Below are 18,831 nucleotides of genomic sequence, written 5' to 3'. Positions count from 1 at the left end.
AGAACAATGGGGAACTCAGCTCCTTCAAAAGAAGGTGAGCCGGGCCTCAGAGCAATGGAACTGTGAGGGGCAGCAGGACATCGGGGTGTGCATGGGTGTGGGTTCTGGTCTGAGAGGGGACCAAGTACCGTGCCAGCAGCCCAGCAAACAGGACGCTGCCACGGGGTCCCGGGGGAGGAAGAGTGGGAGTAAGGAGATTGATTGCCCCATGTCCACACATCTCCTATTTAGCAGGACAAACTTGCTAAACAGCATATCTTCCATCAGTTGTTGTCATGACAGAGTGAGTGCTGCCTGACACCCCATCCATTTCCCTTACTGGGAAACTAGTGTCCTCAAGGCAGGTCTTTAGAGCTGGAAGGCAATTTAGAGACCAGTCTGTCCCAATCCCTCTTTTTTCCTGAAAGAAAATCTGAATCCCAGACGGTGTGCGTGTGGTTTTATTAACTTCCCCGGGATACCCAGGTCACAAATGGCACAGGAAGCCTAGAATTCAGCTGGCTGTGTCCTTTCCAACATGTAAGAGAGAAATGGTGTGATCTACAATGTAACAGAGGAGGTAAGGAAGGGGTGCCATGGGGGAGAGAATGAACTATTCTATAGAAAACAAATGTGCGTGAAGCCCTTTGGTTGCCTTCCCTATTTCCAGGGTTGCTACCAGTTCATGTTTCTGGACAGAGAGTGAACTACCTCCCGTGGCCTCCCATGATCTATTTCTGATCCAAAGTAAACAGAAATGTAGAATCAAGGACCTGAGAAGGAACCAAGAAGAGACCAGAGCGTGCAAGGGTTATGCATGAGTGTAGGGTCAGACATACTTTGCATTGGATCCATTCTCTGCCCAAAGCCCATTAACGCAGTGACCTTGGGCAACTTCCTCAGCATTTCTGAGCCACATCAATCTCCTCATTTCAAAAATCAGAGTGGGGGCGCCTATGTGGCTCAGTGGGAAGAGCATGGGACTCTTGATCTCAGGGTTGTGAGTTTGAGCCTCATGCTCGGTGTAGAGATTAAATACATACATACATACATAATACATACATACATACACTTTAAACATTAGAATACTAAAAAGTATTAAATTACTAGAATACTAAAAATTTTATCACTTTATCAGTAATTACTTACATATGTATGTCTGGAAGATAAAGGTCATTACAATATACCATAATCAGAGTTCAGAAAGCAATTAGAATTTTTAAAAAATTACCAGGTGTATTTCAATTCCCAGATCGTCTCCTAGAATTGAAAATTGAAATCAGCTCCACATAAGGTTCATAAATTTCGATTCTTTCATATCTCTTAAATTTAATTTGAGAAATAAGTTTTCACCTTCCTGTTTCTTTTTGTAAAATGTTTTTGGTTAAGAATTGGTTGGTTCTTTTTCCAAGCGAATTGGACAGTGTACATTTTGCTCATTAAATCCTCAAGACGTCATATGACATGTTCTTCTAGTTTCCGTGTTTTGTATAAATTTAAATTTAAGGAGAGGCTTGATCAGATTAAGGCTTGCCTGGTTATTTGGGTGGCAATATTTCATAGGTGCAGTTGTAGACGTCCATCAGAAGGCACCTTATATATTCTTCTGTCTCTTTCTGGTATGTAGCAGACAGTAATGATAGCTTAGAGTAACTTTCTTTCATTAACGGTCGCAAATTATAATATTATAATTCTATCATTCTTTCTTCATTTATTGGATGGCATAATCCTTTAAAGAGAAAGTTCCCCTGAGTCATACTTTCATTTCCATAAGGTGTAGTTAATAAGACAAAAGGAATGCTTGATTCATTTTTGTCCATGTTCAGACTGATGACATCATTTCCTAGCATACCCCAAAGAGAACACTTCACTTCTTTCGCGATGATGGTATTGTTACGAATTCATAAACTTCAACATATTTGATGAATTTTAATCCATTGAAATTATTATTCTCATTGATACTCAAATTTCCTCATCTCTGTCCAGTCAGCCTCTTCAAGTTGGTTCTGTAGTCCTCTCGGTAAGATCCAAACATTTTTTTTTTGAAAGTGATCTCTGCACCCAATGTGGGGCTAGAACTCATGAACGTGGGATCAAGAGATGCATGCTGTATTGAAAGAGCTAGCCAGGCGTCCCACGGTCTGAGTTGTTTTTGATAGCATCCCCACTTTTTAGTGTGACTAGGATAGTCTAGGATCCACTTGCACATTTCTTGGCCCAGAAATGGAATCGGTACCTTCTCCTAAGAGTGCTAATGTTTTTGGTGGGAAATGGCATTTGAAGGGCACAGTATGGGCGCTAAGGGTGTTCATTGCCACTGGGCTTGTCCTTGGGCTTCAAAACTACACATGTGCACAAAAAGCTAAGAATAGAACAGGATTCCTGAAAGCAATTTAAGATTTTCTTGACGTTTTTCCCCCCTATTTGGCCTTACACTGTATCCCATTAGGACAATAGCCAATGAAGCAACTTTATTTTCAAGTTTCTTGGACCAATTCTTTGTGTGGTTTGTCTATTACACCAAATACTATGTATTGCATTTGCTTTTGATTTTTACCAGTTATCTTAAAATATAGTTTTTGTTCATAATTATGTAAGCTATTTACAGGTGTTTCTCACTATCCACAAGCAGAACGTTCCTATGAAATCTTTTATGAAACAAAATGACATAAAGGAGAGAAGCAATTACCATCAATGTACATGGAAAAAGGGTGCACATTCCCAGATCTCCCCCAAATAACCTCCCTTATGTGTTTCTGATACTTTTAGACACAACTTGTTAACAGATGCACACATTCAATTGAGAGAAAGCCCACGTGCTCATCTGGCTCACAGCTGTGGTGACTGGATGGTGAACCCCTGTGTGAGGTTCCCGGGGAAGGTGATTGGCAGCTGGTATGGACAATGGCCCACTCGTCCTCTCTATTAGCTCAACTGGCTGTGAAACAAATGCGGAGCGTTCTATTCGTGTTCAGCTTTTTTTTGTACAAATGAAAAATCCTCTTTGAATTTATGTCAGCCAGCAACAGCAGGTACACATGTAGGTCTTTCATAAAGGAAAAGAGCTGTAATTCGAACTCTCAAAAGGAAGGAAGTACATGCTTTCAAGACAAATCAATGAAATTGAAGTATATTCAAAGTAGTTTCCAGCTTCTACCCTGTCCCCCGCCTTATTCCTCCCATCCCTCTGTCAGTAACTTCTTTGGTGGCGGTTCAGATGATCTGCCATTGCTTTTTCATGTGCATGAAATATATGTTGTATTTTTTACCTACAGTTCATGTTCCTCCCCATTAGAGAAATGACAGTAAACTAAATATTATTTTCTTCACTTTGCCTTTTTTTTGCTTAATGAAATATCCTGGCGATCTCTCCATCCCGGCATAGAGAGGTATTTCTTATTCCTTTCTACAGTTGGATAGTACATCGCTGTGTGTATGTACCTTGGTTTATTCAATCAGACCCCTACTAGTGGGCATTTGGTAGATTTTTGGTCTTTAATTATTACAAATAGTGACACAGAGAATAAAATATGCCTAATCTTTTCCTGTGTTTTTGTCAGTATAGCTCTGGGATATAAGGAAGGGGAACTTCTTCCTCTACCCTTCAAGGTCTTCCAGCTGCACTAAGAATTGCATTCACTTCAGGCAGATAAATAAGAGAAAAAAAAAAAAGCAGTGTGCACAGATGCTCAGTAATGAAACTAAGACCAAGAGAGATGACCAAGGCAGGCAGTTTTTGTACTTTTTAGGCAAAGAGACGATGGATCTGTGAGGGATTGACAAAACAAGGAAAACTTAACTTTGGGAGCATCTGTTAAGGAGGAATTCTAAACAGACTTTGGGCTGGGGTAGTAAATTAGTAGAAAGTAGTGGGCTGTTTATACAGTCTTCTTGGCTCTAAATCTCCCATTCCTTGTCATGAGAGTGTCTCTTTACCTCCTGGACAGCAAGGGGACCTTTCACATGGGAGATTTGTTTCCTGCTTGCAGGGGGACAGAAGAGGGTCTTAGTAATCTTCCCACACAGGCTGTGTCTTAAGGTACTTTTATATGAAATAGTATGCCAAAGTTGCACGTTTAGGGGTGACCTGCCCTTAACCACTACAGGCATAAATCCTAAAATTGGGACTCACAATCCAAGAATAAATGTATATGTGATTTGTGTGATATTGCTAATTTCTCCCCTGTAGGTTTTAGACGGTTTTTCTATTCTCATTAGCCATGGAGAAGAGAACCTGTTTCCTCTAAACCTTTACCGACTGATTATAGCAGCAAATTTTTGCACTTTTGCCAAATCTGTAAGTGGAAAAATAGTATCTCAGTGTAATTTTAATTTGTTATATTTAGTTTTTTCTTTTCCTTTGTTGGGTTCATATTTCTCTACTTTAAGTGAGTGTTCATATATTTTTACATAGTTGAGGAGCATTGACATTCCTTTTTTTTTCTTTGAACTGTTTATTCATATGTCTTGCTCCATTTTCTGTTGAGCTATTGGACATTTGTCTCTGTACCTTTATGTATTCTTTGTATAAGAGGAGAATTAACCCTCTTTGATATAGTCTGACATTCGTATTTTAATTGTCTATGGTGTTCGTTGTCTCCCATTGTCTTTTAGATCTTTATGTAGTGAGATGTATGAATCCTTTTCCTTACAATCTTTCAAATCTTAGAGACTTGGCCCGCGCCTAGGTTACAAAGGTTTTGTCTGAGTTTCTTCTAGTATTTATGTGGATTGATTTTTAGTGTGTATTTTCTAACGTATTTAGCATGTGAATGGCATGAAGATGTGGGTGCAGTTTTGTCTTTTTCTGTGTGGTTTTGTAGTTATCCCAATGCTGGTTATTAGTCCATCTGTCTCCCCATTGCTGTGAGATGCTGCCTTACGGAAGATAAATTTAACACGATACAATTGAACTGGATACTCATGAATATAGTCGACCAATTTGGTCTATTTCTGAATTGTCCGTTTTTGTTTTCGGTTTGTCTCTGTTCACACACACTTCATACTGCCTTAATTATAGGAGCTATAATATTTTACTATCTAGTAGAGCTGACCCTCCTTCATCGTTCTTCTCTTTTTTGACTGTACAGGCTAATTTCGTTTCTTCATTCATCCAAATGAAGTTTAGGGTCAACTTTTTTAGCTGCAGAGAAAAAAATGGTGACAAATTTTTTAAAATTTATATTTCTATAAAATCACGTTAAAGAAGTATCTATTAAAACAGTGTTGAATTTGGGGTAATGTCTGTCCTGTATGAAGGTATTTTTCTTCTTAAATCTACTAAAGGGGATGTGTTGTAACAATCCATTTTCTCATATTCAACCACCCTACTATTTCTGAAATAAATCACATTTAATTGTGGGGTTTTACTTTTTAGTGTCTGACAATTTATTTGGGATTTTTGCATTAGTATTCGCAAATGAGACATGTCTGTAGCTTTATTTATTGGTGAAATCTTTGTTAACCTTTGGGATCAATATCATACATATGTCATAGTGGGAAGTGGAAAGATTTCTTTCTGTTTTAAGTCATCAGGAATAGTTTAAGAAAAGTTAAGTGAGATCCCCATGAAACCATCTGGACCTGATACTCTTTTGTAGCGGAATTCTTTAACTACTTTGTTGTTTTTCCATGGTGATTGAATTGTCTCATCTTTCTGTCTATATGGGACCTACATGGATAGTAGACTACTGCAGGATTTCAGGGAGGAACACATAGGTCATAAGAGCGAGGTGATGCTTTCCACTTACTTTCTTTGACTCTTTTTCTTCTCCTTCCTTTCCTTTACACCACAGAGACTGCTGGTAGTGACATGGCAGACCCTCAGGACAACACTCTGAGGATTATTCTGGTGGGGAAAACTGGAAGTGGGAAGAGCGCAACGGCCAACACCATCCTGGGGAGTAGAGTCTTTGACTCTAGAATTGCTGCCCATGCTGTCTCCTCCAGGTGTCAAAAAGCATCCAAGGAATGGAAGGGGAGGAAACTTGTTGTTGTTGACACTCCAGGGCTCTTTGACACCAAGGAGACCCTGAATACCACATGCAGGGAAATCAGCCGATGTGTCCTCTACTCCTGCCCTGGGCCCCACGCCATCATCTTGGTCCTCCAGGTGGGCCGCTACACGGAGGAAGAGCAGAAGACCGTGGCATTGATCAAGACTGTCTTTGGGAAGCCAGCCTTGAAGCACATGATCGTGTTGCTCACTCACAAAGATGTCTTGGAGGAGAAGAGCCTGAGTGACTTCTTGGCAGATTCAGATGTGAAGCTAAGAAACATCATCAGCGAGTGTGGGAACCGCTACTGTGCCTTCAACAACAGAGCCTCAGAGGCCGAGAAGGAAGCTCAAGTGCAGGAGCTGGTGGAGCTGATAGAGGAGATGGTGCGGAGCAATGGAGGGGCTTACTTTACCGATGCCATTTACAAGGACACAGAGAAGAGGCTGAAGGAACGGGAAGAATACCTGAAGAAGATCTACACCGATCAATTAAATAATGAAATTAAACTAGTAGAAAAGGAATATGCTGATAAATCACAGGAAGAACGGGAGGAAAAAATAAAATGGCTAAAGATGAAGTATGCTGAGCAAATAAAAAATATCAGGGAAGAAGCTGAGATGGGATTATTTAGAGATGGTTCAAATGGGATTATGAGCTTGCTTTCAAAAATATGGCAGATGTTTTGGTAGTAAAGACCATTTCGTTTTTTCTTCTGAATTTACGATGATTTGCGATAGTGGTAGATTGTAGTTTCCATAGAGAGCTGTGACAGTAGCTTCTACTTATTCTTCCTATAACCTGACCCTGTTACTGCTGTCACTGAGCTGCGGGGCCTGTGTCCTCTACCTTGGAGCTCAGCAGATCTGGGACCATTTCAATTAATAGCAGATGGTTGAAGCAACACCTTGTGACTCTAAGGTTACATATGGGCAATGCTTCCTTGCCCTGTTGGGGTTCTTGCCCTTGGAACTTGACTGTCATGTTGTGAGAAAGCCCAGGCTGCCTCTTGAGAGGCCCCCATGCAGAGGGCCTGAAGTCACTGGCCCACTTCCCAGCTCACCTTTCATTTGTGACTCACACCAACTTGCCCGCCATGCAAATGAGGCAACTCGGGCTGTCCCAGAAGCGGGCCCTCCGGATGCCCCGCCATCTCAGGCGAAGTTGCAGAAAGCAAAGATGATCCATTCCCACTGAATCCTGCCCAAATTGCAGCTTTATGAGAACAAATAAATGATGGTTTTTGTTTTTAACCAGTGAGCTTCAGAATGGTTTGTTATGCAATGAGAACTAACCAGAATGAAGCGTCTTCCCAGCTCTCAGTCCCCACCGCCTCCCCTTCCCACCTGTCCCTCTTCACACAAAGTTGGCATAATCAGGCAATGGCATATAGAGTTCAAAGACTCAGGAAAATTCAAATCAGAAATCCTGCACATGTTAAGTGTCTGAACCACTGGTCACATGTGTCGTTGCACTGCATGGTCACAAGTACTTTTTAGGGAGGTATCGGGTTTCTTTGGAAAGATTGTTCTGTGGTTCATGGAGATCTGAAAGTCACAGGATTCTCTTACTGTGTTTCTCTCTTTTCTGTTTTAGGGACCATCCTTACTTAAAATGTCTCCACTTGTATCTGAAAAATCCCATCTGGGCCACATAGTTTTCATTTGCCTCTGCAGAATCACACTTCACCCTAGCTCTTTGCCCCCTGAGGCTGATCTAGTTGCACTACATCGGTGGGATCTCTTGCTCTCTGACTTCTGCCAGCCTGGCCAATGGGAAGTCCAAGTCAGAGGCCCTGTGGAAGTAGAAAAGCAAGGCTGGGGTATCCATTCTCCCACCTCTATCTCTGCAGGGCCATCTCTGACTAACTGCAACCCTACGCCAAAGGTCACAGCTCCTCCCTTGGTGGGCTTTCTACCCAACTCTTCTTCTGCATTCCAGTCTTTCTTCACCCCTTCAGGTGGGACTCAATTTTCTTATCGATACTATCACCGTCCCTGTGGTTTCCAAATTCCCTGTGTCCACAGTGTGTAAGAGGCCCCTTCTCTAAACTTTCTCCAAGTACCTAATGAGAGCAGACTATCTTTTTCCTGTGAGATTCTGATTGATAAATCTTACGGTACCCAGTTCTCTATCAGAGCATTTTTACTGTTGTTGATGGTTTTTCATTCCCTCTAGTGCTTGTTTCCTGACACCAGAAAAATCTGTCTTTACCCTTCCATGCTGTGACATTTGCAGTAAGTAGATGAAAGGTTCTGTCTTGCTAAAATAATAGAGACACTTCAAAGTTAGATGGGTGACTGTCAGTCACTCACAAGGATTGCAGACCTCCCAAATCCAAATTATTAGAATTTTTATTCGTCCTTTGTTTTTCTGTGAACATGACTGAGAGTATTTACCATATCAGTGACTTTTCGGGAGATGGATTAGAGATTAAGTCTGGAAAATTTATGATTCTAAATACTCACTCATACTAAGATTCATCACCAGTATTCAGAATGCAGTAAAAGCAACACGGAAGAAAAATCGTCTCATGAGAAAACATGTGTCAAATGACAAAGTGAGACCAAAGTACTCTTTGCCATCATGCAGTTCTTATGTTCAAAAGTACTTCCTTGTAAGTGACTCATCTGTGTGATAGTATGTCTAAAGAGCAAAGTATTCCTGCCCTCTCCTTTTTCATTTCAGAGTCGTTTAAAAGATATTTTCCCCCAGAGATATGCAGAAGTATTCTTAATACAATTAACCTGTGTTCAGGCCATTTGAATATGCAGCTTATGTAAGCTGATTTCTTTTCTCCCAACCTTAGATTCTTTTTTGGAAGGTAAGACATACCCAGAGAAAAAACGAGTAAATAAAATAAATCATTGTCTCTTCACTTGACAATCGAAATATTGCTTACTCACTTCTCTTAACATATTTTATATTCCAGTTTTCTCTGAATGTGGTTCTATCAGTGCTGAAGACTGTGGTATTTCCAGCGTTTAATGTGTGCATGATCCCTGTTGTTGAAATATGTGATAGTCATGACTCATGATGGGGAATTTACACTAGGATTTATAGAGGAAGACCTGAGGAAAGATTTAGGGTATGAAGTCTACTGTGAAGGATGTGTAGGATGTGTCCATGTGGGTGATGGGTATGATGGTCATGCTTCTCTTCAGAAACAGGAAAGTTCAGGGTGACAGGTAAGATTTTCAGGGGAAGGATAGAGTCAGGAGCAACAGTGTTCAGTTAGGTTTGTGACAAGTTCAATATCAGATGTCAAAGTTAGGGTCCAATGTAAATGACGTAAATGACGTAAAAGTTAATGGGTCAGAAGGCTATATGAAAGGCTCGGGGTAACATAAATATCTCCCTTAATATCAGTTGAATCTTTACTAATTGCCAATACCCCGCAGTCCAAAACTCTATGCTAGAAGATCCATATAGGATGCCCAAAGGAAGAAGAAAGAACCAGTTTTGTGAGGTTTAGTCCTTCAACTAGTTTGATAGATATTTGAAGGGGTCAAGAGGAAAGGACCTTTTCTGTTAGTTTTCCACATTTAAGTAATCTCTACACCCAACATGGGGCTCAAACTCATGACCATGAGATCAAGGGTCACATGCTGTTCCAAATGATCCAGCCAGGCATCCCAAGAGGAAAGGGCTTTTTAAACTAGAACATTTAGTTTATAGGGACAATGACAAATTAGTATTGGTCACTTCTTGGAGTCCATCTGTGGCAGAATCGTCTCCCCAGGGCAGAAGGTGGCCCAGGTGTAACCGTGTGACTATGTAAGGGAGGCCCCACTGGGAGTCGTCTCTGTGTGCCATGTCCAGAGAGATGGAGGTTCTCTCTCTCCTGAAACCTAGTGAGGCGGCCTCTGGAGTTTGATACTGCCAGAGGGGTGTGGACGGTGTACGTTAAGAGACTTGTTGTGTGTCCTTCGGAGTTTGGCTCTGCTGCCTGGTGGTCATGGGATACATGAAGGCTGTTGCTTTGCTCTGTGGAGGGAGCAGAGTACACATGGTGGTGGAGATCTTGGATGCAGTCAGAACTTTCACTAACAGGGGGGCAAAAGTATGTGTTCTTCATATATCAAATGGGACCACATGGAGGGAGGCACCCAAAGCCAGTTTGAAGGGGACTTGCCCAGGGGCCCAGCAGGGATCCCAGTAGCTTGTATGTGCATCAGATTTCTGGAAGTCTGGCACTAGGAACAGACGTTGAAGCAAGTGAAGGGAGAGGAGAGAGTGGCCTTCTGTTGGGCTTATGATTTCAGATTCCCAGAGGAGACTCTGAAGGCTATTAACAGTGTTCCATGGGGAAAGGAGCCACTAAGAATGCTGCCACTGTCCCCCCACCAAGGCCAGACTACACTTGACTCATCTTCAGTGTTTCTGCCTCTTCTCCTCCAGCCCATGAAGAATCAGAGCCAGGGCAAGGAGAGGAGGAGAATGGCAGCGTGGGGAGAGCTCTAAGCAGCACTGTCTACACTGCAGGTTCTTCTCTGGGAGCAGGCACATGCCAGGGATGCCAGGGACAGTAGAAGATTTACCCTTTAGCAATATTTTTTGAAAAGTTTTTGTATATATATATATATATATAGCTAACTTGACAATTGTCAATAAATTGTCAAGTTAGCAAACATACAGTGTATACAGTGTCCTCTTGGTTTTGGGGGCAGATTCCTATGATTCGTCACTTACATACAGCATCCAGTGCTCATCCCAACAAGTGCCCTCCTCAATGCCCATCACCCATTTTTCCCCCTCCCCCTCCCCCATCAACCCTCAGTTCATTCTCTGTATTTAAGAGTCTCTTATGGTTTGCCTCTCTCTCTGGTTGAAATTATTTCTTCCCTTCCCTTCCCCCATTGTCTTTTATTAAGTTTCCTAAGCTCCACATATGAGTGAAAACGTATGACATCTGTCTTTCTCTGACTGACTTATTTCACTTAGCATAATGCCCTCCAGTTCCATCCATGTTGTTGCAAAAGGCAGGATTTCATTCTTTCTCATTGCCAAGTAGTATTCCATTGTATATATAAACCACATCTTTATCCATTCTTCTGTTGATGGACTTTTGGGCTCTTTCCATAATTTGGCTATTGTTGAAAGTGCTACTATATATATTGGGGTACATGTTCCCCTGTGAATCAGCCCTCCTGTATCCTTTAGATAAATTCTTAGTAGTGCTATTTCGGGGTTGTAGGGATGTTCCATTTTAATTTTTTGAGGAACCTCCATGATGTTTTCCAGAGCAGCTGCACCAGTTTGCATTCCCACCAACAGTCAAGAGAGTTACCGTTTCTCCACATCCTCGCCAACATCTTTTGTTTCCTGAGTTGTTAATTTTAGCCACACTGACCGGTGTAAGGTGGCATCTCCATGTGGTTTTGATTTCTATTTCCATGATGATGAGTGTCGTTGAACATCTTTGCATGTGTCTGTTGGCCATTTGGATGTCTTTTTTGGAAAAGTGTCTATTCATGTTGTCTGCCCATTTCTTCACTGGGTTATTTGTTTTTTGGGTGTTGAGGTTGGTAAGTTCTTTATAGATTTTGGATACTAACCCTGTATTTGATATGTCATTTTTAAATATCTTCTCCATTGCATTGGTTGCCTTTTTGTTTTGTTGATTGTTTCCTTTGCAGTGCAGAAGTTTTTATCTTGATGAGGTCCCAAGAGTTCATTTTTTCTTTTATTTCCCTTGCCTTCAGAGATGGGTCGAGCAAGAAATTGCTTTGGCTCAGGTCAAAGAGTTTATTGCCTGTTTTCTTCTCTAGGGTTTTAATGGTTTTCTCTCATACATTTAGGTCTTTCATCAATTTTGAGTTTAATTTTGTGTATGGTGTACGAAAGTAGTCTGTTGCTTCATTATTGGTATATAGAAAGGCAACTGATTTCTGTACATTGATTTTGTATCCTGTGACTTTGCTGAATTCATGTATCAGTTCTAGCAGCTTTTTGGTGGAGTCTTTCAGGTTTTCCATGTAGAGTATCATGTCATTGTGGAACGTGAAAGTTTGACTTCTTCGCCAATTTGGATGCCTTTTATTTCATTTTGTTGTCTGCTTGATGAGGCTAGGACTTCCAACATGATGTTAAACAACAGCCATGAGAGTGGACATCCCTGCCATGTTCCTGATGTTGGGGGGAAGCTCTTACTTTGTTTCCACGAGGATGGTATTAGCAGTGGGCTTTTAATATATGACTCTTATGAAGTTAAGGTAGGTTCCTTCTATCCCGACTTTCTTGAGGGCTTTTATTAAGAAAGGATGCTATATTTTGTCAAGTTCTTTTTCTGCATCTATTGACAGGATCATATGGTTCTTATCCTTTCTTCTATTAATGTGATATATCACATTAATTGATTTGAGAATATTGACCCAGCCATGCAGCCCAGAAATGAATCTCACTTAATCGTGGTGAATAATTCTTTTGAGATACTGTTAAATTTGATTTGCTAGTATTTTGTTAGGAATTTTTGCATTTATGTTAACTAGGGATATTGGTCTGTAATTCTCCTTTTTAGTGCAGTCTCGGTCTGGTTTGGGAATCAAGGTAATGGTGGCTTCACAGAATGAGTCCGGAAGCTTTCTTCCATGTCTATTTTTTGGAACAGCTTGAGAAGGATAAGTATTAACTCTGTTTTAAATGTCTGGTAGAATTCCCCTAGGAAGCCATATGGCCCAGGACTCCTATCTGTTGTTAGATTTTTGATAACTGATTCAATTTCTTCACTGGTTATGGGTGTGTTCAAATTTTCTATTTCTTCCTGTTTGAGTTTTGGTAGTGTGTGGGTGTCTGGAAATTTGTCCATTTCCTCCAGGTTGTCCAGTTTGTTGGCATGTAAGTTTTCATAGTATTCCCTGAGAATTGTATTTCTGTGATGTTGGTTGTGATCTGTCCACTTTTATTTGTGCTTTTTATCTATTTGTGTCTTCTCTCTTTTCTTTTTGAGAAGCTCGACTAGGGGTTTATCAATTTTGTTTGTTTTTTCCAGAAAAGAAAAAAAAGTAGCTATTAGATTCATTGATCTGTTCTACTGTATTTTTTTTGGTGGGGGCGTTCTATATTTTTTATTTCTGCTCTAATCTTTATTATTTCTCTTCTTCTGCTGTTCTGCTGGCTTTGGGGTTTCTTTGCTGTTCTGCTTCTACTTCCTTTAGGTGTGCTATTAGATTTTGTATTTGGGATTTTTCTTATTTCTTGAGATAGGCCTGGATTGCAATGTATTTTCCTCTTAGAACTGCCTTTGCTGCATCCCAAAGGATTCGAACTGTCATGTTTTCATTTTCACTTCCTTCCATATACGTTTTAATTTCTTCTTTAAGTGCCTGGTTGACCCATTCATTCTTTAGTAGGATGTTCTTTAACCTCCAGGCATTTGGAGGCTTTCCAAAGTTTTTCCTGCGGTTGACTTCAAGTTTCATAGCATTGTTGTCTGAAAATATGCATGGTATGATCTCGGTTCTTTTACATTTGTTGAGGGCTGTTTTGTGTCCTAGGATGTGATCTATTTTGGAGAATGTTCCATGTGCACTCGAAAAGAATTCTGCTGCTTTTGGATGAAAAGTTCTGGAAATATCTGTCAAGTCCATCTGGTCCACTGTATCATTCAAAGCCATTGTTTCTTCATTGATTTTTTTTGCCCAGACGATCTGTCCATTGTTGTAAGTGGAGAATTAAAGTTTCCTCCAATTACAGAATTTCTATCGATAAGATCACTTATGTTTGTGATTAACTGATTTATGTATTTGGGTGCAATCAAGTTGGGAGCATAAACATTTACAATTGTTAGCTCTTCTTGATGTATAGACCCTGTAATTATGATATATTGCCCTTCTTCATGTCTTGTTACAGCCTTTAGATTAAAATCTAGTTCGTGTGATATAAGTATGGCTACCCCAGCTTTCTTTTGACTTCCAGTAGTATGATAGATGGTTCTCCATCCCCTCACTTTCAATCTGAAAGTGTCCTCAGGTCTAAAATGGACCTCTTGTAGACAGCATATAGATGGATCTTGGTTTTTTTTTTTAACCATTCTGATATGTTATGTGTTTGATTGGGGCATTTAGTCCATTTACCTTCAGAGTGATTAGTGAAAGATATGGATTTAGTGTCATTGTGTTACCTGTAGGTTTCATGCTTGTGGTGATGTCTCTGGTCCTTTGTAGTCTTTGCAGCATTCCACTCACAGAGTCCCTGTAAGGATCTCTTGCAGAACTTGTTTAGTGTTCATGAATTCCTTCAGGTTTTGTTTGTCTGGGAAAGCCTTTATCTTTCCTTCTATCCTGAATGACAGCCTTGCTGGATAAAGGATTCTTGGCTGCATATTTTTCCTATTCAGCACATTGAATATTTCCTGCCACTCCCTTCTTGCCTGCCTAGTTTCAGTGGATAGGTGTGCTACTACCGTTATGTGTCTACTCTTGTAGGTTAAGGCCCGTTTGTCCCTGGATGCTTTCAGAATTTTCTCCTTATCTTTGTATTTTGCCAGTTTCACTATGATATTCTGTGGAGAAGATCTATTCTTGTTAAATCTGAAAGGAGTTCTCTTTGTCTCCTGGATTTGGATGTCCATTTCCTTTCGCAGATAAGGGAAGTTCACAGCTATAATTTGTTCAAGTAAACCTTCTTCCCTTTTTCTCTCTCTTTTCTTCTTCTTCTTCTGGAACTCTTATCATATGGATATTATTATGTTTCATTGAATCTCCTCGTTCTCTATTTCTCCCCTCTGGGTCTAGTATGTTCTTATCTCTCTTTTCCTTGGCTTCATCATTTTCCATAATTTTATCTTCTATTTCACTTAATCTACCCTTTGCCTCCTTCATCCTTGCTGTCACTGCATCTAGTTTATTTTTCACCTCAATTACAGCATTTATTAATTTGTTGTGACTATTTCTTAGTTCCTTGATCTCTGTGGCAATAGATTCTCTTCTGTCTTCTATGCTTCTTTCAAGCCCAGTAATATGACTATCATTCTAAATTCTTGCTCAGTTATATTGCTTATATCTGTTTTGAGCAATTCTCTAGCTGTCATTTCCTCCTGGAATTTCTTTTGAGGAGAATTCTTCCGTTGCATCATTTTGCCTTGTTTTCTGTCCCTTATGTGTTTTAATAGCTTCTTATGGGTCTTGCTCCTGTGAAGACTATTATATTAAAACAGGGGGTCATAATGTTGTCCAGGGCCTGGCCCTTCAAGAGGTATTTTTGGAGTGTGTTTTGTGCTCTCTGTCGTTTAGACTCTGATTACTTTATCTCCCTATTCCTAGTGGTGATTTGGACCTTCCATCAGGAGTGCTTTGATTTGTTTGTTGAAGTATCCCTGGAAAAAAAAATTTTAATGGGGGTGGTGGTGGTGTAAGAGGCCTTATCCCATACAAAGAGAGAAATGACAGGGGCAGGGAAAAGGAAAAGAAAAAAAAATTGACCAAACAGAGATCAGAGAAACTTTATGGCTTAGTCCATAGAGAGAGAGAGAGAGAGAGAGGAAAATAAAGGAGATACAGAAGAGGCATAAAGAGAATAGATTAAAAATGTCTGCTTAAACAAACCAACAACCAGAATAACCGGACTAGAGAAGGGAAGAAATAAGAGGAAGAAGAAGAAGAAGAAAGATGAAAGATGAAAGAAGAAGAAGAAGAAATATATATGTATATACATACATAAAATAAAAATTGACCAAGAATCAAATCAGAGAATGCAAAACTACTGGACCAATATCTGATGGTGCCTTGTATCCAGTGCCTGTGCTGGTCTGGAGGAGGGACTGTCTGGTTCAGTCAGTGTTGAGTCTTGCTCTGTTAGACACACAGTTACCAGGTGCAGAGGGGCATGCTTTGGTGTGAGCAGGTCCACCTCCACTGTCGATCCATTGTCTGTTCCCTGAAGCCCCACCTTGCTGGTGATGGGGAGTAAAATGGTGACACCCCAGTCTCTCCTCCCCAGACCAGGCATCCTAGACCACTCTGTTCAGGTCGTCCTCACAGTGCCACAGGAGCATGAGTGGGCAGTCTGTTTCGCTCCAGGATCTTAGTTCTGCCAGGCAGTCGGCTGGGATTCAAACCCCAATGTCTTAAAGGATCCTGCTCCACGTGCCCCATTTCTGGCATAGTATCACTCCAGGGTATGGTCACAAAGGGCCTCTGGGTGGTGGAGGGGTCGTGCAGTGTCCTTTGTCCTTGGAATGGCTATTTGTCTTCTTCCCACAGCACTCAAGGGAGGGGATTGCTCTCTCCAACTGTGCCTGGGAGCTGGCTACAGAGCTTGGGCTGGCTCCCCTCCTCCCCAAGTACACAAAGAGGCCAGAGAAAGCCTGAAGTTAAAAATTGGTACTTTCTCCATTTTTTCTGTTCCCCAACCCATGTTTTTTCTCTTGTCCAAATACAACCTTCCACTTCTGCAACCTCTCTTTCGCTTTCTTTTGTGTTTCTGCAGAAGGGGATACCGCCCCTCCGTTCCTACACTGCCTTTTTTATCTCTCCCAGTTTGAAATCATGCATCTATGGCCCATCACATTGTCCCCATGGGCCCCTGGAGATGTTTCTGTCACTCTGTAGCCTGGATTCCTGGATTTCAAGCCTTCTCACCTCAATACTTCTGTGTTTGAGGGACGAGGGAACTTCAGATTCCCTTACTTCTCTGCCATGTTAACTCCTGAAAATTTTTTGAAGTGTTTATTTATTTGTGTGTGTGTGTGAGAGAGAGAGAGAGAGAGCATGAGCAGGGGCAGGGCAGAGAGAGAGGGAGACACAGAATCTGAAGCAGTCTCTAGGCTCCAAGCTGTCAGCACACAGCCCAACGTGGGGCTCAAACCCATGGACCTCGAGATCATGACCTGAGCACATCCTTGTGTCCAAGGAGAGGACAGGCGGTCAAGAGCACAGCATCAAATGGACATGATCTTTACATCTGTGTGGGTGACTTTGCCGGCAAGCTTGTGGCGTGGCTGGGGCTAAACTTCTGAGTACACTTAGAGACCACAACTTGGCCTTTTGAGAATGAATTTCATTTTTGACAATCTCAATCTGGTAAATAGGGTGAGTGACCAAAGCATGCTAGTGTTTGGAAGCAAAAAGAAGCTACACATTAGAGACTTGTCTTCCATTGTCGCCTTTAACTCTGAAGACGACTGCTGAGAGAGTTTAAGAGACGTTGCGAGTGATGAGCCCTGAAGATGCATGTTCCAGAGGCAGCGATCATTTGCCAAAGTGCTGTGCACATAGTCCATGAACAACAACCCAGAGTGCATTTGTAATCATTTGTGAATGTGGATGTAAGGTTGCATAATTTCTGGTATGTTTTTAAAACAGTGGTCTATCTATGTTTATTTTATTTTATTTATTTTCAGCCTCGTCTATGTTTATGAACAAAAATACAAAATGGAATATCTGAAGCAATTGTTCTGAAGTTCTTTCTTCTTGTTAAGAAGTATCTTGATTATCTGAAATTCTTCCTAAGTTGGACTGAATTCTCTGGGGTTTGGGATCAACAATGACCATGTTGCAGAAGGTGGCATTGATGGTAAGAAAACCTTCTTCTTAAGGACCTGAAGCTCTGAATCTAGGCCTGGCCACTCAAATGTTCACATCAGGAACAGTTTGCTGTGCATATTGTGTGCACATAAATGGTGCCTAAGGGACATGGGCAGGTGAGCGGTGCATGAAGAACTTTTGTGGCTGACGGATGCGTTCGCTATCTTGCTTGTTATGATGGTTTCACTGGTGTATACATACTTTAATCATGTCGAAAATGTTTGTATTTTCTATTTTAAATTGGACTGTCTTTGTATTAATGAATTTTCAGAGTTCTTGACACATTCTATTCTTTGTCAGATCTTTATCAAGTATATACACAAGTTCTTTCTTTATCTGATATGTGACTCACAAACATTTTCTCCCAGTTTGTAGATTGCTCTCTCTGCCCCTTCCTGCTCACGCTCTCTATCTCTCCCTCCCTCTCTCTCTCTCTCTCAAAATAAATGATTAACTTTGAAAAATCATGTAAATCTACAACAACTGATTATCCTAATTGCATCCAATTGTACCAAAATGCTGCAGGCTTCCACTGCAGGGCTGGGTAGGGGGCATGGGCCTTGCACCTCAACCTTGTGTGCTGTGAGATGCTCACAACCCTTTGTCACCAGAAGACAAAAACAGGAAATGGTTGCAGTGAAGACAAGAAAGAAGTGTGGCTGTGCACCAGTAAATTGACAACAACCGTGCTTGTTGTTGTGAGAAGGTTCTGGGAAGTGGGCCAACGTCGATTGTAGACTACAGACTTCCTGGGTACTGAGCTGTGAGGTGCATAGGAATCATCCTTTCTTCTCTTTACTATGTCATTTCTAATAAAGTGTTACAGATATTTTTAAATGCATGAGAGGGAGGACATGGGTTGAAAAAAGGTGTCAAATTATAAAACAGAAACAAGAAATGTGTAAAGAAGCAGACATTGTCAAAAGGCAAACTGCAAGACCTTTGAGGCTTTGAGCTCCCAAAGATGCAGAAATAGACTTGATCTGTGGATGAGAAAAGATACAAATTCATATCGTAACGGGGCATGGACACAGGAGGATGACAGCTTGTAGCCAGTTTTAGGTGATTGTAAATAATGTTGGGGTTCCAGGGTGGCTCAGTGCATTAGATGTCTTGAGTTTAAATTTAGACTCTTGATTTTGGTCCAGGTCATGATTTGATGGGTTGTGAGTTCAAGCCCTGTTTTGGGCTCTGCACCTACAGCATGGAGACTGAGATTCTTTCTCTCCCTCTCTGTGCCCCTTCCTGCTCATGCTCTCTCTCTCTCTCTCTCTCTCTCAAAATAAATGAATAAACTTAAAAAAATCATGTAAATCTACCATGACGGATTA

At 41.0% G+C, this 18,831-nt stretch overlaps 2 protein-coding genes across 5 annotated transcripts in view; one reads left to right on the top strand and one right to left on the bottom strand.

Moving 5' to 3' along the window:
- The window catches only part of LOC128314680 (GTPase IMAP family member 1-like), a 95,838-nt gene that overhangs the window by 17,706 nt on the left and 59,301 nt on the right, over positions 1-18,831 (bottom strand). The gene's annotated exons all lie outside the window — the stretch shown is intronic.
- Positions 5,565-7,228, top strand: LOC128314681 (GTPase IMAP family member 7-like). The gene has a single exon (XM_053217898.1). The coding sequence runs from the start codon at positions 5,792-5,794 to the stop codon at positions 6,665-6,667; it is 876 nt and encodes a 291-aa protein (XP_053073873.1). The 5' UTR covers positions 5,565-5,791; the 3' UTR covers positions 6,668-7,228.

Source organism: Acinonyx jubatus, chromosome A2, assembly GCF_027475565.1.
Source record: "Acinonyx jubatus isolate Ajub_Pintada_27869175 chromosome A2, VMU_Ajub_asm_v1.0, whole genome shotgun sequence".
Classification (NCBI taxonomy): domain Eukaryota; kingdom Metazoa; phylum Chordata; class Mammalia; order Carnivora; family Felidae; genus Acinonyx; species Acinonyx jubatus.
The sequence above is the reverse complement of the archived record's forward strand: the minus strand, read 5'-3'. Positions and strand labels throughout refer to the sequence as shown.